At 41.4% G+C, this 20,172-nt stretch overlaps 1 protein-coding gene across 2 annotated transcripts; it reads left to right on the forward strand.

Moving 5' to 3' along the window:
* Positions 1 to 129: 129 nt before the first annotated feature.
* On the forward strand, positions 130 to 19,728 carry cyyr1 (cysteine/tyrosine-rich 1). 2 transcript variants are annotated; one of them, XM_060899471.1, is made up of 4 exons: positions 130 to 513; positions 9,383 to 9,482; positions 18,497 to 18,657; positions 18,837 to 19,727. In XM_060899471.1, exons 1-4 carry the CDS (start codon positions 450 to 452, stop codon positions 18,968 to 18,970), a joined length of 459 nt encoding a protein of 152 aa, XP_060755454.1. In that variant the 5' UTR covers positions 130 to 449; the 3' UTR covers positions 18,971 to 19,727. The 2 variants fall into 2 exon arrangements, with proteins under 2 accessions (XP_060755454.1, XP_060755453.1); XM_060899470.1 differs by lacking the exon at positions 130 to 513 and adding an exon at positions 1,308 to 1,506 and having other exon boundaries at positions 18,837 to 19,728.
* The last annotated feature ends 444 nt before the right edge of the window (positions 19,729 to 20,172 follow it).

Below are 20,172 nucleotides of genomic sequence, written 5' to 3' on the forward strand. Positions count from 1 at the left end.
GCGCATCCTGCCTCTGACTTTATTTCTCTCCACGAGTAAAATATAATCTCAGCCACAGGGGGAGGGGACGAAACTGAGAGCCAAGGGAGGGGAAAAAAGAAAGGAGGCAAAAAAAAAAAGAGAGGAAGAAGTCAAGGGACACTTTTAGTGGAGCAGGAACACGTGGGCCTCGATTTAAAACCCTTCTTCGGGATTCGATTTTCATTTATTCCTCATTACAGTAACCATCAAGTTTACGACCGTGCTGTCTCTTTCTTTCTTTCTTTTTTTCTTTCTTTCTTTCTGTACACTTTAGGTTATATTTATCCAGGATATGGATATGTTTAGTAGGTAAACACACATTCTTCTTGCTCTCTTATGTGCGGTGTTGGGAAAACTGTGCTCTAATTCCCCATCCGATTGGGGAAAAGCTATAAAAAGAGAGAGAGAGAGAGAAGAAAAGTCCCAGGATGACGAGCTCACACACAGGATGGAAACTCTTCAGGGAGTCGCTGATTGTGTGCCTTTTTGCCGGTAAGCCTCATTTCATTCAGAGATTAATTCTACACTGTGGTTAAATACAGGATACAAGCACCAGCAGTCAGGGAGATCTTATTTAAGACTAATGTCTTATTAGGCAACAAAATTAGAACCACAATCTGATACATGTTTTTGTAAGATTTCTACATTATACAGTTCTCTCTCTCTGTGCAAAAGTATTAGGAAGCATATTTTTTTAATGCAAACTTTATTATGCATTTATATATATATATATATATATATATATATATATATATATATATATATATATATATATATATTTACTTCTGCATTAGGGGAGACTTGGCACAGTTTGTATTCCCATAAATTAATTTCAACCAATCAGGTTTTAGATGGGGCGGCACAGTGATGTGAGGGCCTTTCTGTGCGGAGTTTGCATGTTCTCCCCGTGTCCATGTGGGTTTCCTCCGGGTGCTCTGGTTTCCCCCACAGTCCAAAGACATGCAGGTTAGGTTAACTGGTGACTCTAAATTGACCGTAGGTGTGAATGTGAGTGTGAATGGTTGTCTGTGTCTATCAGTGCGTTTACATGCACATCCAAATCGAGCAAAGGGTCCCAGCAGGGGTGCCAGAGAAATCCAATCCTACATGCACAAGTGAAATCGGGCTATTGTGCACCCGAGCCACACGTGGCGCTACACGCCCCATCGTGTTGGTACACTTCCGGTTGTCGTCATGAAGAAGAGCTATGGACCCTTTTCACGTGACGTCACGACAAACGCGGCCGCCATTTTGGACGTGTACTACCAGTAGTTTACCACAGCCAGCATTGAGGAACGGCAGCAAAGAAAGTTTTTACTTTCAGCAAGACTTCCATCATGCCACTATATTGTTGTGCACCTGGATGTAGTAACCATCAACAAACAAGGCAAGGGTTATCATTTTATCGGATCCCGGTAGATGCTGACCGACGGAGAAGATGGATAGCGGCATACCAACGCTTGTGTAGTGACCACTTTGTTGGAGGTAAGACGAATAAAATTAGCCAGAAAAGGCATTACATTGCTGTTAACATTCTGTGGCGGCGAGTGTGTAACCAAATAGGCTAAAATAACCCATTGTAACCTCTTTGTTCTTCTGTAGTAGCTATTAGCTAACGACATTAGCTAGCGTTGTGTTCCTTTGCTGTTGGTAGACTGTAGGACAGATCAGAGGCAGTGTCCTACAAACAGCGCTTAATTTGAGGGGGAGCAAGCCGGAGCGCGCTCCGGAACCTCGGGCGTTGGCTCCGGCAGCTATTTACACTGGATCCGGTGATCCGACACCTCTTTTGACTATGTAACAAAAAAAAAAAATAATAATAATAATAATTAAATAAAAAAATGCAAGTTTATTTAGTGTTAATGTCTGATTTTGATATCTGTCTTGTTGGTGATTTCTCTCATGAAACGACATCCACAAAATATCTGCAAATGAACTTAATTTGCAGTGTTATTACAAAACATGCCCAGAAGCGCCCCCCCTCTCCTCTCCTCTCCTCTCCTCTTTTTTCCGCTCCGGAGCCGCTCATCCTCTGCGCTCCGGGACCTCCCACTTTACAAATTAAGCACTGCCTACAAATAAGTGTTCAAAACAATAGGAACATGTATTTGTCTCTTAAATCCAGGCCGTTCCCTGTAATCTGTAACAACGGTTGGAGAAAGTAATGGCAACTAGTGAGTGCACAAACCGTAGAAGGTAAACTGTACACAGCGCCAGGGCAGTGTGATGGTATGTCTACTTTTAGATTGTGTTAGCTTATCAATGAACACACTCGTCACTCGATGAGTTTCACGTCTTTACGACGGATACTTAAATGTGTGTTAGGTATTATTGTTGCAGTCTAAGCAGTCATTGTAGCAGCTAGATGAGCGAGAACCGAAAGGGTCTGTGCCATAAACCGTTATTTCTGTATGGCGTTGCTAATGTGTCGTTACTGTTAGTTCTCCCTCTGCTCGCCCTGTAAATGCCCTACGTCGCTGGATAGCGAAGGTGTTTTCTGCATCTCGCTCCTTTTTCTTGTATGTTCTCCGTTTGTCGCCTTCCTCGCATTCAAACCAATTCAAGCCGAAGTCCGCTACATGTCCAAAATGGTGGTCGCGTTTACGAAGGTCACGTGACTGAAAAGGGTCTATAGTGTTGCCAGATACTGCTGACGTATTCCAGCCCAAAACATGTTTAAATCCGCCAAAATGCACTTAAAACCCCCCAATCTGGCAACACTGGCAGTTCTGTGTTCAAGCTGTTAGGCTTGCTCTAACAGACTGTATGGCTACAAACTGTCCTGCGCAGACCACTGTTTTGTAAGACAACTTATTTTGCACAATAATATTTTTCTAAAGTCCATTTTTTGCTTACAAAAAAATATTTTTTTTTTGCTTACAATTTAACTTATGTCTTAATAAACACACAAAAAGTTCAATTGTTTTGTTTTTATTGACATTCTTCAGATGTTGGACATATATATATATATATATATATATATATATATATATATATATATATATATATACACACACACACACAAATACAATGACTTGTTTATGTACACAATTCACAGCTATGCAACAGCTGTACAGATGTATTTGGTGATACAGTAAGTGAGCTAAATTTTAGCAGTGCAAACAATGCCACAAAAAGAAAAGATTCATGCCGTTGTCATGGTTCGTTGTCATGCCGACCGAGGCTGTTGTTTTTCCCGCTTTTGGTCTCGTCACTTCCGGAAGGGGCAGCGCTGAAGTAAGCGGCTCGACTCCGTAGCTCGATAGGGTATACGTGCACTAAGTAGCTCGGCTACAATTGCATAATCTAGGTCGTGTAGCTTGATTGCGAGAAATCAAGTTCGGTTCAATTTCAGCCTAGCTAAGGTGTTTACATGCCATTTAGAGCTTCGATTTCAGTCGAGCAACGGCAGAAATTCGATTTTCTCCATGTGCATGTAAATGCACTGTATGTGTCAGCCCTGTGATGACCTGGCGACTTGTCCAGGGTGTACCCCACCTTTCGCCCGTAGTCAGCTGGGATAGGCTCCAGCTTGCCTGCGACTCTGTAGAACAGGATAAAGCGGCTAGAGATAATGAGATGAGATGAGGTTTTAGATGACATCAGATGTTAGATGCTGCACCTCAGAGACCCCTTTTCCACCAAATCAGTTCCAGGGCTGGTTCGGGGCCAGTGCTGGTGCTGGTTCACAACTCGTTCAACTTGCGAGCCAGCTGAGAACCAGTTTGCTTTTCCATAGCTCATGGTGCTAAGGGGAGCCACGTCATTACGTCACTGTATACATCAGTTACGTCGCTGTATACGTCAGTTACGTCGCTGCATTTGCATAAACCTTGGCGCGAATATCGAAGCAACAACAACACGGAGAAGAAGAAGAAGCAGCAGCAGCAACAACAACAATAATGGATGACTTCGCGTTTGTACAGCTGCTGCTTCTCAGCGCTTAAAAATGGCGACCTTTCGTGGTCTTGCGATTGTTGTCGGTCTTAACAACTCCCCCCCCCCCCCCCCCCCCCCCCCCCCCCGCAGACGTAAACGGTTCGTTCCTCTGGCCCAGCAAAGAGTTGGTGCTAGCCTGGAACCGGTTTTTCTGGCCCCTGAGCCAGTTCTTTGTCAGTGGAAACAGAAAACCCGGTTCCAAACTAAGCACTGGCCCTGAACCAGCCCTGGAACTGCTTTGGTGGAAAAGGGGCAAGAGTAACCTACTTCCTTTGGAGCTATGAAGCTGGACACTGCAATAAGGTTTCTGCAGTTCAATATTTTAATCAACCAAAACTTGTATTTTCTACTTCGCCTCCACCTCCATTCTATGGTGTCATGTACACTGGTGAATTTGGGATTTGTTAGGAATTAAAGTGCATATCACGGGTAAATTCAGGAGCAAGATCAATGTAATTCTCCTATTTTGTATTAAACTTTGGTCAAATATCTGTCACATTCTGCATTCTCTGCAATTTTTTTTTTACCTTGTGCAATACCAGAAAAATTCAGTTGAAATCAAGCCATTTGAGGCGAATTGGTCCACCTCTGAAAAAACTTGGCATTTGGATTTCCTGGGAAACATTGATTTTCATGACGTCGCGTGCGGGACGGCTCCCTCTGAATCCTACGTCAGCGCTGGTTTGTTTATGAGAAAACGACCTGGTGGTTTTCTGCAAATTTCTTCAACGTTATCGCGTAATTATTAAAATGGTTAACAGATGTATCGTAGGAGGGTGTAGCAACACCAATCTTGATGGGATTAGTACTCATCGTTTCCCAAAAGACCGGACAATGAGAGAGAAATGGGAGCGCTTGGTCTACACAGGCTGTGCACTGAAACCGTGCAAAGCTCGCGCAGCCTGCTGGCGCTTCCGCAGGTAACATCACGAATCTGGCTCCAGACTCCCTTGGGATTTTTCCAGATGTGTTTTGTTATCTTATTTTTTTCTGCTGTAGACAGATGGCCTTGTGTAAAATTACTCTTCTGGATGAGTGTGTAAGGGGACATACTTTCATATAAAAAAAACCCTAAATTGGTCCAGAATATGCACTTTAAAGTATGTCGCCAAGAGTTGCTATATATAGTATTATTATACAGGGGGCTGCAAAAGTAGGTATACAGTAACGAAAAACAAAACATTCACACAAAACAGTAGTATTAAATGAAACCTAGCACCACTATTATAATACTGGAATAATCCTTGTATACCTACTTTTGCAGCCCCTGGTATGGACATGAGTGTTTTACTGGGAAATACACCACTTGTATTTTTCATACAAACTACTTCCGGGACATCGAGAAAAGGAACCGTGACAAATTCCTCAGTATGTCACTCATGAGGAAATCGATGAATAGTTTTGATAAATTTGGGTACTTTTTGTTTGTGTATGTGTCTATATAATAAAAAGAAAATCACACGTTGGTTTGAAGATTTCATCTCATTATCTCTAGCCACTTCCTACAGGGTCGCAGGCGAGCTGGAGCCTATCCCAGCTGACTGCGGGGGAAAGGCGGGGTACACCCTGTACAAGTCGCCAGGTCATCACAGGGCTGACACATATGCCGCTTTTCCACTACAAACGCGGCTGAGTTGGGCTGAGCCGTGCCGTGCTGAGTCGAGCTGAGCGGGGCTGTTGGAGTTGCATTTCGACTACAACCGCGCTGAACCATGCTGGCTGGAAGTGGGTGGACACATTGGGTGGAGTTAGCGAAAGTGGGTGGACGTCACATGATGTCATTAACCCTTTGGTGACTGACCCCTTGAAAATGGTTCCTCCAGGAACCATGACATTTCAGTTGTCAAGACAACGGAAAAACTAAAATACAAATACAAGAGCATTTTGTTTTGTGCACAAGAGCATTGTGACGTATCTTTCTGTTTTTGTATTTTAGTTTTTACGTTGTCTTGACAACTGAAACGTCATCGTTCCTGGAGGAACCATTTTCAAGGGGTCAGTCACCAAAGGGTTAAGCAGCGCAACGACAGTGACATCAGTGAGCTTTTAAGTGGTAGTCTCACAACCCGGATAGTAAACAATAAACATGGAGTCGTTAGTGTTGCTGGTCTTGGTTCTGTGGCTTGTTGTCACCGAAAACGCCAACAGATACTGGCAAGAGCGTATAGATGAGGCGAGGCGCATAAGGCTTCAGAAATTCTCGTAATTCGTAATTATTCTTCTTCCGGGTTTACGGTGTTTACAGATCCCAGCGTGCTCGCGGGGCGTGTGTGGCATGTGAGGACACTCCTCCTCACCAATCAGTGCACAGGGGAGTGTCTGCTCACACCCCCAGCCTCACTCAGCTCGGTTTGGCTCGCTTCAGCCCCACTCCAAAACGGTGCGAGTTTTGGGTGCTAAGCAGGGCTGAAGCGAGCTGAGTCGTGCTGTTCTGAGATAGTCGAAACGCAAGCCGTGTCGGGCTGAAGTGAGCTGAAAAAGGGTAGTGGAAAAGGGCCAATAGACACAGACAACCATTCACACTCATATTCACACCTATGGTCAATTTAGAGCCACCAGTTAACCTAACCTGCATGTCTTTGAACTGTGGGGGAAACCGGAGCACCCGGAGGAAACCCACGGGGAGAACATGCAAACTCCGCACAGAAAGGCCCTCGCCGGCCCCGGGGCTCGAACCCGGACCTTCTTGCTGTGAGGCGACAGCGCTAACCACTACACCACCGTGCCGCCCCACAAGTTTTGATAAAAATTAAACATGTTGGATTAAGCCAGGTATTTTATTTTTGTTCCATGTCTCCTCATTATGTCCCTAGTCTCCCGACATAATGTCCCATGTCTCCCCTCAATGCCTCATGCCTCCCCGCAAAAAATAATGATAGAAAAAGTGAAGCCTGAAGGCTAGTATATGTGACAAGCTGAGAAAGTTATGGTGCAATATGAATGTGACGCTACCTGCAAAGAATTTTGCACAATCTACAAAAGCTGAAAACTTGTCCCAAGTCTCCTTGCTCTCCCCTATCGAGTCAGTACAAAGACATTTCAGATTTCTAAAGATTTTCACTAGATTTCCTAGTTTCCTAGTTTTATGGCATAAAATTAAATGTTACAGAAATGTTTGTATGTTAGTAAAGAGAGCAGTATATTGCATAAGACATTTTCTGGAGTAAAAACATAATGACGGCTGCTGGGTTGTTCAGCTTATTTCCTTATAAAACTGCAAGCATTGTACCTGAGACGACTATTCTTTTTTTAAAGCAAAGAGTCATCACACCAAATATTGACTTTGTTTCATTTATTACTGTTTTTTCCTCTTTGTAGTATTTTTTTAATGTAGAAACATTTGATTTTATTATATTTAAAGGCATCTTTGCCCTACAGCATTTCTTTGCATGTGCCTAAGATTTTTGCACAATACTATATCTATCTATCTATCTATCTATCTATCTATCTATCTATCTATCTATCTATCTATCTATCTATCTATCTATCTATCTATCTATCTATCTATCTATCTATCTCATATATGAGATAGATAGAGATTGAGAGAGTTTGCTCATTGTTCGTTATCCAGCCTACTGAGAAGTATAACTTCACTTCTGGTGCTGTAATCCTAAACTTGAAACCCTGATTGAGATTGCAAACTCGTTCATTGTTAATAGCTCAATGAAGCATCCATTAGTAAGTTGGTAATGCCAGCACATTGCTAAACCCCTATTCACATTACACCATCAGAGGGGTGGGGGTTACTCTGGGTGGTAACATTTTTAAAAAGTGCCTGAAGCTCTATAAGCCCTTTTTTCCTGATCCTGTTGGCCGACAGGACCCAGAGGAATGAGCAAGACCTCCTGGGGACCACACACAGTGGTACACATATACACACACACACACACACACACATCAACCTGAAGGGTGGGTGGGGTGGGTGTCCACATGTAAACTGGCGCCATCTACCCAAGGCTCGGTATAGGGCTTACAATTCTTTTTTTCTTTTTAAGGCTTCATTATGCCTGTGGCATCACTTCTGATTTAACAGGGTTTAGACACGTCAGCAAACATGCTTGTTTATATGGGTGGACACACACAAACATAAGAGAAATTTGCAAGCACACCTAATTTGTCTGTATATCAGTAAAGTCGTAAAAAGGTGCAAATGCTATTCCATCCCTAACATTCCCCATTGTAAGCTTTACATTTCATACAATTTGGGAAACACTCCAAACGTGTGGCTGATACGTTAGCAAAGTATTAGACGTTAATTTGGCAAAATCCTAGAGATCTCCAGAAAAGCTCCATGAGATAGTGTTGTCGTTGTTGTTGTTGTTGTTTTTTCTATCCTTAATTTAACATTGCTGATCCAGCTAATTATGAGGCTTCACTCAAAATCTTAGAGCCAAGTGTGTTAAAACCTCGCAGGGTGGCAGATCTCCATGTAAATGTTTGGAAATGCCAAGCCAAGCCTAACTGAGCTATTAACTCACTGAAATGAATGCAAACCATATGGGTGCTCATCATTGCACCAGTTTTATCACTGGTCTTACTGTGCATTTAGCAAAAGACCTTGTAAGTGTTTAATATAGCAACTTTCCAGCACATTTAATGCCCTTAACTGGATTACACCAAAAGACATTGTCATAAACAAGTGCAAATGAAAAGCCTAGTCATCTGCTTCAAGAAAAAGGAAAAAAGAAGGCTCCCATCAGCAAAATGGTATTTGCAGCAGTGAACGTGTCTGAGTACAAAAAAAAGGAGCGATTAAAGCAAGGCATGCCATGGCTGCAGGACCAGACTAGTTAGTGCACAGCATATGCAAGCTCAGCAAGAGACAGGAGGGTGGATAAGTATAGCAAGGTTGTGTTTAGAACATTGCTGGCTCCTTCTGTGCGACTCCGAACTGAAGCTGAACATCTGTAACAAGCAAGAAAACTCTTGCTTCTTGTAACGTAAATCAGTACATTTTGTAAATACAGTGCCTCGACATATTTAACACAATCTGTACAACTGTTGTCCAGTGCTAAATGATTTCACAATTCGCTTAACTTGGAGTAAAATGCAAATCGACTTGGTGATTGGATTTAACAATTTAAGAAATCAGCTTCATGCTACAGTATTTTGCTTTTTATTTCAATAACTTTGTAGTAACTTTTACTTCAAGTAAAGCCTGTTGTCTTTACTTAATGTGACTGCAGCGTTTATTACTTTAATAAATCTTTAAACTTTGTTACAAAATGTTGCTTCATTGACAGAAATTTCACTCATGACCAAGTGGGAATATTTATGATCTCAAAATAATAATAAAAAAAATTTATTGTACCCGTAATGCTGAGTTTATTTCAGTGGATTAAAGGATTTCCTTTTGGTTGCCAAGGTTATGGTTATTTGTAGACATGCTGGTATTTATCTTTGTGTTTGTATGCAATTATAGGCCACGGAGAGGCTCAGTGCAGTGGCTGCGTTGACTACTGCTGCGATGGAGTGCCTCCTTTCTGCTGCTCATACTACGCCTATGTGGGGGACGTACTCTCGTAAGTATACAGTGAAATAAATGCGCGTAACCACAGACACCCGTCTCCTTTGCCATTTTTATTCTGTCCTGCTATTACCATTGGGTTGAACTACAGCTTTTACAAGCAACTGTTTTTTGTCAAAGGTGGCAACGTGGTGTAGTTGTTAGCACTGTTGCCTCACAGCAATAAGGTTCTGGGTTCGAGCCCAGTGGCCGATGGGAGCCTTTCTGTATGGTGTTTCCATATTCTCCCCATGTCTGTGTGGGTTTCCTCAGGGTGCACCAATTTCCCCTACAGTCCAAAGACATACAGGTTAGGCTAATTGGTGGCTCTAAATTGACTGTAGGTGTGAATGTGAGTGTGAATGGTTGTTTGTCTCGATGTGTCAGCCCTGTGATGACCTGGCGACTTGTCCAGGGTGTACCTCACCTCTCGCCCATAGTCAGCTGGGATAGGCTCCAGCTTGCCCGCGACCCTACACAGGATAAGCAGTTACAGATAATGGATGGATAGATGGATGTTTTTTGTCTCATCTCATTATCTCTAGCCACTTTATCCTGTTCTACAGGGTCGTAGGCAAGCTGGAGCCCATCCCAGCTGACTACAGGCGAAAGGCGGGATACACCCTGGACAAGTCGCCAGGTCATCACAGGGCTGACACATAGACACAGACAACCATTCACACTCACATTCACACCTACGGTCAATTTAGAGTCACCAGTTAACCTAACCTGCATGTCTTTGGACTGTGGGGGAAACCGGAGCACCCAGAGGAAACCCACGCGGACACGGGGAGAACATGCAAACTCCACACAGAAAGGCCCTCGCCAGCCATGGGGCTCGAACCCGGACCTTCTTGCTGTGAGGCGACAGCGCTAACCACTACACCACCGTGCCGCCCACTGGATGTTTTTTGTCATGTTCTTAAATCTGAAACCTTGCTGATGTCAAGTGCTCTGAAACAACTCAAATTCCTGATGAGCCCTTTAGTACAACAAACTGTCTACAGGAATTTCTCTTCTGCTCTGTAGCCAAGTCTGTCCATAGTGCTTCAGAAGACTTTGAAAAATATCCTTCACTTTTTTTTATCGCAGGGAGAGCCATTAAAGGTTCTATGTAGAAACATAGAGCTAATGTTTTCATATTAGAAAGGATAACAACTAGGACACCCTTAGGAAGCCAGGAACCATTAATTATCCTTGAAAGGGTTGTGTTTTCTCTAATAACTACAGTGCAGTGTCCTTAACAGTATTTGTGAGTATGTATGGTCAATGAATTGATTAGAGTCAGAAAGACAAATCATACACTGAAAGTTCATTTACAAACCCTGTGGACCTCTGGACACTTAATTTCAGGTAAGGGAGTGTACAATATATGGGCAGAACTTCTCTCTGCAACACTTAAACATGTTTAGTCAGGTGTGATAAGCATGTTTTTTTTTTTCCATCTTATCCTCCCTTGATCTGTTTCTGTGCGTTTTTTTAACGTGCACCATCTTTCCTGTTACCGAATAGTGTTGACTTGGCTTCTTGCACATAATAACGAAGAATCCATCCCTTTCAAGAAGCAAATAGATTTCAACAACTTGGGTGGCCATGGTTGACATTACAAAAACTCTGATTGACTTGGGGATAGAAAGACCCAGATGAAAATCATTGATGTTTCATGACATATTTCAGGTTATGAGACAATATTGCACTAACTGAAAGTGGCAATACATACAGTTTAGCCCAGAATTGTTGGCACCCTTGATAAAGCTGCTTTCACACTGGGCGTTTTGTTGTTGTTGTTTTTTCCTCCCCTCAACCACTGGCACATGTACTGTAATCCTAAGGAAAGCACCTCAAGGCGAGTCGAAGGCGAGACACTTTGCCAAATGAAGTTTGGCAGGGGACATAGAATTGGGTTCCATCCGTCCGGTCACGTTTTCATTTCCGAGCCATATCTTTAAAACTACTGAAGAGAGCATCATGAAACTTTGTATACATATCAAGCAACATGTGAACTGGTGTCTTTTGCTATTTTGGATTTTTTGGTTTAAAAAAAAAAGAATTTTTTTTTTATTTTTACATACAAAATAGATTTTGACTTGGTTTCTAAGAGCAATGTTAGTTTCCGGAGCATATATCCAAAACTATTCATGATACAGATTTGAAACTTGGTATACATGTTAACAAGGTGATGTAGATGTGCCTTTTCATACTAAGAGATTTGAGAAATTTAATTTTTTCATGTTTCCATGGAAACAGTTTCAGACTTAGTCTCTCAGGTTACACTGTAAAAAAAGAATAGTTGAGAATACTTGAAATTTCAAGGCAACCGTCTGCATTAAGAATTTTATGTTTTGCCAACGATGTGCCCATGATAATCCAAACTATGATAACACTTATCTTTATGAAGAATTCCTAATTAAGTCAATTTTCAATTCCTCATTCTGCCAACATAGAGTTCTCTTTTTGCTGAACAGTGGCATTCACAGTAGTACAAAAAGGCAATTGAGGTTATCACAATTTTTTTTTTGGGGGGGGGGGCTTTTTTCACCTTTATTTGGATAGGACAACGTAGAGACAGGAAATGAGTGGGAGAGAGAGAGACGGGGAGGGATTGGGAAATGACCTTGGGTCGGAATCGAACCCGGGTCCCCGGATTTATGGTATGGCGCCTTATCCACCTGAGCCACGATGCCCCTGAGGTTATCACAATTTATCATTAAACTGTACATGCCTTTTTTCATTGTTCTACACAATTACAAAACTTCAATAAACTTCACACTTTATTTCAATATTGAAGCTTTGTAATTGTGTAGAACAATGATAAATTGTGATAACCTCAGGGGCGTTGTTGCTCAGGTGGATAAGGCGCCATACCATAAATCCGGGGACCCAGGTTTGATTCTGACCCGTGGTCATTTCCCGATTCCTCCCCGTCTCCCACTCGTTTCCTGTCTCTATACTGTCCTATCCAAATAAAGGTGAAAAAAGCGCCCCCCCCCCCCAAAAAAAAAAAAAATTTGTGATAACCTTAATTGCCTTTTGGTACTACTGTGAATGCCACTGTTCAGCAAAAAGAGAAATCTATGTTGGCAGAATGAGGAATTTAAAATTGACTTAATTAAGAATTCTTAATAAAGATAACAGTGTTATCATAGTTTGGATTATCATGGGCACATCGTTGGCAAAACATAAAATTCTTAATGCAGACAGTTGCCTTGAAATTTCAAGTATTCTCAACTATTCTTTTTTTACAGTGTAGTCTTAGGGGTAGGTTTTGTTTCCGGAGCAGAACTTAAAAAGAAGACGAAACCTTTATTTGTCACATGCACACTTCAAGCACAGTGAGATTCATCCTCTGCATTTAACCCATCTGAAGCAGTGAACACACATACACACACCCATAGCAGTGGGCAGCCATACTACAGCGCCCGGGAAGCAGTCAGGGGTTAAGTACCTTGCACAAGAGCACTTCAGCCCAAGGCTGCCCCATGTTAACCTAACTGCATGTCTTTGGACTGTGGGGGAAACCGGAGCACCCGGAGGAAACCCACGCAGACACGGGGCGAACATGCAAACTCTACATAGAAAGGCCCCTGCCAGCCGCCGGGCTCGAACCCAGAACCTTCTTGCTGTGAGGCGACAGTGCTAACTACTACACCACCGTGCCACCCACTGAGTGGTATGGTCTTGAATGTTGGTATATGTGTTGATTAAGTAATGTATATGTGCCTTTTGATACTAAGAAATGTGAGAAATTTACATTTTTAGCTCACCTGGACCAAAGGTCCAGTGGGCTTATGCCATGGATTGCTGAGGTCAGTGTAAAGAGGTAGGGTTGGTGTCCTGCAGCAGAATGTGAAAAATGTGACAAATGATATATTGAAACTTGGCATATAGTTGGTATGTAGGGCGGGGGATATAGATGACTCTGTTGTCTTGTTATTTCCTGATTGTGTGTGTGTGGGGGGAACGAAGAAGGAAAGTGCTGGGTTGAAAAAAAAAGGCATGTTAGTGTGTAAATAATGTGCTGAATGAGACATTCAGTCAAAGGTATTTCAAGGTCAGTAGTTTAATGTTGCAGTGTAACCAGACATAACAAATTTCTTAATTTTGAGACATTCATTAATCTTCAACGTCATGGACAGGTTGCACTTTAACTTTGGCAAATGTACATTTTATCCAAGCCTTGTTTAAATCTTAATTTCCTGTCTCCCAAGCCAAAGCTCAAGCAAGCTGCCTCCTTTAGACTAAGGGTGTTTTCACACTTGTCCATTTTTTTTTTAACAGCAAAACAAAATGGAAAAACTCTTTTCAGTTCAGCTAGTATTGGATAACACAATAACCTAGCTTGTTATCTAGACTAGATGTCTTACTATCAGTAAAAACATTCCATTAAAGTAAAGATTGCTCTGACCATGAGGAAGTTGTTGCCTTTGACGGCACTTTGTGCTTTTCAAATAAGTTCAACTGTTGTGACTTGAAGTGCTTCTCTACTGCATTAAAAGAGATGTCAATACTCTTTAAAGGAACAGTCCACCGTACTTCCATAATGAAATATGCTCTTATCTGAATTGAGACAAGCTGCTCCGTACCTCTCCGAGCTTTGTGCGACCTCCCAGTCAGTCAGACGCAGTCAGACGCGCTGTCACTCCTGTTAGCAATGTAGCTAGGCTCAGCGTGGCCAATGGTATTTTTTGGGGCTGTAGTTAGATGCGACCAAACTCTTCCGCGTTTTTCCTGTTTACATAGGTTTATATGACCAGTGATATGAAACAAGTTCAGTTACACAAATTGAAACGTAGCGATTTTCTATGCTATGGAAAGTCCGCACTATAATGACAGGCGTACTAACACCTTCTGCGCGCTTCGGCAGCGCATTGATATCTGAGCTCCGTATCAATGCGCTGCCGAGGCACGCAGAAGGTGTTAGTACGCCTGTCATTATAGTGCAGACTTTCCATAGCATAGAAAATCACTACATTTCAATTTGTGTAACTGAACTTGTTTCATATCACTGGTCATATAAACCTATGTAAACAGGAAAAACGCGGAAGAGTTTGGTCGCATCTAACTACAGCCCCAAAAATACCATTGGCCACACTGAGCCTAGCTACATTGCTAACAGGAGTGACAGCGCGTCTGACTGCGTCTGACTGACTGGGAGGTCGCGCAAAGCTTGGAGAGGTACGGAGCAGCTCGTCTCAATTCAGATAAGAGCATATTTCATTATGGAAGTACGGTGGACTGTTCCTTTAAAGGTGTCTGCTTGCCATAGAATTACATATGGTTAAGAAATTATACAGTAATTACATGATGATTGAGAAAAAAGAAATGCAAAGGCAGCATAAATGTATTTATAAAATAATAATTCTTGTTATTCACAATAAGTGTAACTGCTTGTTTTGTTTGCCTGTACAAGCTAGGAATCAATTCTAACATTTTCTTGGTTACTGCATGCTCATGGTGTGAGACATTTTATTAAATATCAGCACAAAGTTTTTGTGGTTAATTTGCTTAATCTCACACTGAATATATGAAAGAAATGTAATCATTAATTGAAGCAAATGTTTTTTTTTTAATTCATCAAAAATGTATTTTTAAGTCAAGTCAGTTTATTTGTGTAGTGTTTTTAAAACTAGACCTTGTCGCAAAACAGCTTTACAGAAAAATAAGGTTTATACAGTAGGTTTAAAATCCTTATCAATAATGAGCAAGCCTGAGGCGATGGTGGCAAGGAAAAACTCCGAGACATCATGAGGAGGAAACCTTGAGAGGAATCCGACTCAAAAGTAAACCCATCCTCATCTGGTTGATAAGTGTGATTTATAAATAACTCCCTTCTATACATATGTCCTGTATGGTCACAAAGTACAATTGTGTAACCAGGAAATTCATAATAGTTTTAACATGAAGTCTATTTTGTTGAACTTATCAACTGTTCATTGACGGAGACTTGAGTGCAAAACTGTTCATAACAACTGCAGTCTTAGTTATCATGGTGATAATAGTCCTAAACCATTGTACCAAAACTAAGTGTCCAGAGTCATCTTCTAAGTGTATCTTTAGACTGTCCATCTGGGGCCGTCCTCCACAGGAGCAAAGTGATGAGAACCTCAGCCAGAAATAGGGCATCAGGATGGATCAGGGAGGTCTGAAGAGTAAGAGAGGCCAGTATCAATGGTATCTCAGGATTGATGTGTAACAAGAGAGTGAGGGAGAGAAACACAGATTGTTAGGTATGCCTGTTGTCACCTAATGTTTAAGAACAGTATACATTGTGCGCTGAGTGCAAGAAGGGACCCCAGCAAGACTAACTATGACAGCATAATGAAAAGGGAGAGCCAGAAAATATAAAGACATGACAGTGCCCTCGGGCATAAAGCGGCCAGCCACTCCACGGTCAACCAACAACCAAAACCACATTGCATTTTTTAGGTACCCTTGCAGTTAGTACTTTGTGCAACCTCTTGACAACACCCTTGATTAGAAGACAGAGAAAATAAATCTGAGATTAGTCATAAGTACACAATCTCTCCAGATTTGGACATATGCTTTGTATCATTATTCTGCAGGAAGATCAAACAATGAGTCAGTTGTAACTTCTTCAGAGGCAGACAGATTTCCCTTTGAAATTTCCTGGAGTCCATGAATATTTCCGATAGCCATCATTCCTGCGTTTCAGGTCTGCAACACATCCCCAAAAAGTTGAGATGGGGTGATTTAGAGTTAGTAATGAGGTCAAACAATTAAATAATGGTGTGATTTGAAACGCGTGATGTCAACAGGTGATTATAATCATGATTTGGTCTTTGAGGAGCAAAGATGGCCCGAGGATCTCCAGTTTGTCAACAAATGTGTAAGAAAATTTATTAAAATGTTTAAAAACTATGTTCCTCAAAGAAAGATAGAAAGAGATTCAGATATTTCACCCTCTATGCTAAATATAATTACACAAGGAATCTGGAGGAATTTTGGTGCATAAAGGGCAAGGGCACAAGCCTAAGCTGAACACCCGTGATCTCCGGCCCTTCAGACGGCACTGCGTCAAGAACCGTCGTTCATCTGTAGCTGATATAACCACATGGGCTCAGGATTAATTTGGCAAACCTTTATCAAGCACTAAAATACAGAATTATATCCACAAATGTCAGTTACAACTTTACTGTACAAAAAGGAAGCCTTATGTTAACTGTCAAAACTGATTTTTTGAAAAAATCACTGCAAGTAGCTGGCGATTTAGCATTTATAGGTGGCAAAAATCACCGGCTGCTGGCAGTTATTGCCTGGGCTGCTATGTCTGGGATTTAGATATCTTATGCATGTAAGCTTGGCCAAGTGCATTTGACAGACTGCATTACACTTTATGTAAGAGTCTGAATTATCATTCACCTTACTTCCTTTCTTTTCTTCCCATTTCTGTAATCTTTTCCCACGTGAGATGTTCTGCCGTGAAGTGGTCTTTGTAAACCTCCTTGTACCTGCCACAATTAGATTTGGCCACAGTATGACCAGTGCTGATGAAATGCAGCCATTTCTCATCTCATCTCATTATCTCTAGCCGCTTTATCCTATTCTACAGGGTCGCAGGCAAGCTGGAGCCTATCCCAGCTGACTACGGGCGAAAGGCGGGGTACACCCTGGACAAGTCGCCAGGTCATCACAGGGCTGACACACAGACAACCATTCACATTCACACCTACAGTCAATTTAGAGTCACCAGCTAACCTAACCTGCATGTCTTTGGACTGTGGGGGAAAACTGGAGCACCCGGAGGAAACCCACGTGGACACGGGGAGAACATGCAAACTCCGCACAGAAAGGCCCTCGCCGGCCACGGGGCTCAAACCCGGACTTTCTTGCTGTGAGGCGACAGCACTAACCACTACACCACAGTGCCGCCCCGCAGCCATTTCTCTGCTTATAATATCCACTTGTAAAAGTAATATCCTTTTATAGGATTGGGGATGGCAAAAAAAAAAAAAAAAAAACAGTTTCCCTTTGCAATGATCAGGCTTGTTTTTACGCCCAGATGTTTGACACTTGGGCATCTTTAATATTGTTTACAACAATTTAGAAGTGATGTATCCACTAGCTCTCTGCCTCGGTAAGTCATGTGGTGAGTAAGTTACGTCACAATCTCAGATTCTCTTGCATAATTTGTACTCGGAGTGTGATGTTTGAACCTCGGACAGGGTAAGATGGCAGCACCCAGGGAGGTTTTATTTTAAAAGATAAACAATCCATACACGGTATACAGGTACAAATATGAACAAATGAATAATCGAACATGTCTTGTATGGATATTATCTGTCCGTATAAAGGAGTTTTATTTTTTGGGTTTTGTTTGGCTTTAATCTTCATTTGAACACTGTCAGTGACTCAGCTGTTCAGACAGCTAAGGGAAGTTCATTCTACCACCTGGATGTCAGGAGAGAGAGAGAATAGTTTTGATGCACGTCTTCCTTGCTACTTGAAGAGACCTGCTAAGACCAATTAGCACAGTTGTGAACAGATTCATTTGACATTTATGTGAATTTGATGAGATGTCTTCAAAAATAAATAAGCAAAACCACAATTAATTGGTGTAGAAACTGGGAAAGGGAAATATCTCATGCTTTTCAAGCTATTTAACAAATACTTTGAAGCTCAAAATGAAAATGTAAGAAGTATGGGGGGGGGTTTCCCCTTGTAAATGTACTTGAGTGTGAGTATTCAGTTTCAGTAATATTTGAGTAAAGTGCAAATCTTCCAAAACGGTACAGTCCAGTAATGAAGTACAGTTACTGTACTTCCGTATTCTCCACCCCTGACCAGAGCTATTGCATATACATCACCATGACACATTTTTCTGCAATTTCTTTACTCTTTTTAATTAAATTACATAAATACATAAGTCCATAATTAACAAAGCATTTACTGTAAGTCTGTATGTCCCATGATGTAATCTGATCTAATAAAGATATTCTAATTACTTTGAGTTTACATGTTTGGTTATTTTGCGGTAGTGACATGCCTCTTCTCCTTTGTAAACAATTCTAGGGGCACAGCTATTTCAGGGATCGTGTTTGGAGTAGTCTTTCTGATGGGAGCTGTGGCAGCCATTTTTTTGTGCCTTTGCATGTGCGTGAAGAATGGCCGTGGAGCAAGAGTGGGCGTTTTCGACACGTCATACATCAACACAGTGACTCGGGGGCATCCAGGTAGCAGAACATCACACTTCATCACACTCCTTACAGAACTGAATTACTTATTCCACAAGGGAACGCTGCTGTTAAAGATGAACTGATAGTGTTAAAATGGATTTTTTTTCTAAATGGCTACACCCCTGGATCTGGCATTTATGTTGTCGTATTAATTTTTTGCTGTCTTTCACACACAGGGCCACCACCTCCCTACAGCACTGACTATGAGATGTATCCCCCAGATCTTCAACCTCCTCCATATACCCCAGTGCCTCCCAGAACAGCAAACTACTCCCCACCTCCGCCTTACCCTGGTTACAATCAAAAATAAACTTTCCTCATGGTCACACTTGAGAAGTGGGTTGGAAAATACTATTTATGATCTACAGAGCTACAGTGGACAGAATGACAATGTTACAAATTTTTAAAAGTTGGCTCGGGTACATTGGGAGAAAGAAAAATAACTGAACGTGGACGTCGTGTTGTGCGCGTTCTGTGCAGACTAATGACCTGCTGCCTTTGTTAATACAATTTATATAATGGGGGATGTGGATCATTCCCAGTGTTTGTATCCATTGACTTTTTTTTTAATGGTTTGTTTGTACATTTGAATAAATATGCAGGTGGTCTGTGGACACTTGGGTTATTCTTTGACACGGAAGCAATGTCATGGGTAAAGCCATGTCTGGGATTGTGACTTGATCTAGTTTATGATGATCCATCTTGTTCATTTGCAGGACTTTGTGCTTTCATCTGTGAATAGAAACTAGACAATATTGATGTCAATGGGGATAAGCCTATAAATTCCATACAGTACAAGGACTGCAGGGAAGTGTTTGCTTGCTGTTTAAGGCTTTAGGCTACTGATTAGAAGAGTGAACAAGATCCTTAACCCACAGCTGCTCAGTTGTATCTTGTCCCGAATGTAAGTTGCTTTGGAGAAAAACATCAACCAAATTAGCAAAATGTAAAGAATTGATTGGGTGTGCTTATAAAGAGAATAGACCTTTTGATACACTCATTGACTCATATAAATATACACTAGCTTCAGAAATATTGGCATCCATGGTAAGAAAAATGTTTTCGTTGTTTATCTTACACTGACCATACTATGAGAGAAATATAATTTTCATGTGAGGTAAAATTATTTAAAGGAAAAGAATAAACATTCTTTAAAATGGTAAGAATAGAATGTATTTTCCATGTATGTACATATGTTTAAACTCAAACGTTTCATTCAATACGCCTTTCTGGATGGACCGTTATGTTTGTGGGGTTAACAACATCAAGTCAAGCCAATTTATTTGTATAGTGCTGTTAACAATAGACATTGTCGCAAAGCAGCTTTACAGACAAATAAAGATTTTTAAACATATGAACTAATAAACTTATACCTAAAGAGCAAGCTTGAGGCAATGGTGGCGAGGAAAAAACTCATGAACATCATAAGGAAGAAGCCTCGAGAGGAACAAAACTCAAAAGTGAATCCATCCTCATTTGGGTGATAACAGATAGCATGATTATTAATAACTT

This window comes from Neoarius graeffei, chromosome 18 (genome assembly GCF_027579695.1).
Source record: "Neoarius graeffei isolate fNeoGra1 chromosome 18, fNeoGra1.pri, whole genome shotgun sequence".
Lineage (NCBI taxonomy): Eukaryota > Metazoa > Chordata > Actinopteri > Siluriformes > Ariidae > Neoarius > Neoarius graeffei.

Bases quoted from the DNA above. Each gene is read 5' to 3' on its own strand.
- cyyr1 (XM_060899470.1), top strand. From the start codon at position 1,359: ATGCCACTATATTGTTGTGCACCTGGATGTAGTAACCATCAACAAACA. The intron at 1,507-9,382 runs GTAAGACGAATA...ATGCAATTATAG, and splicing joins TAGTGACCACTTTGTTGGAG to GCCACGGAGAGGCTCAGTGC. The intron at 18,658-18,836 runs GTAGCAGAACAT...TTTCACACACAG, and splicing joins AGTGACTCGGGGGCATCCAG to GGCCACCACCTCCCTACAGC.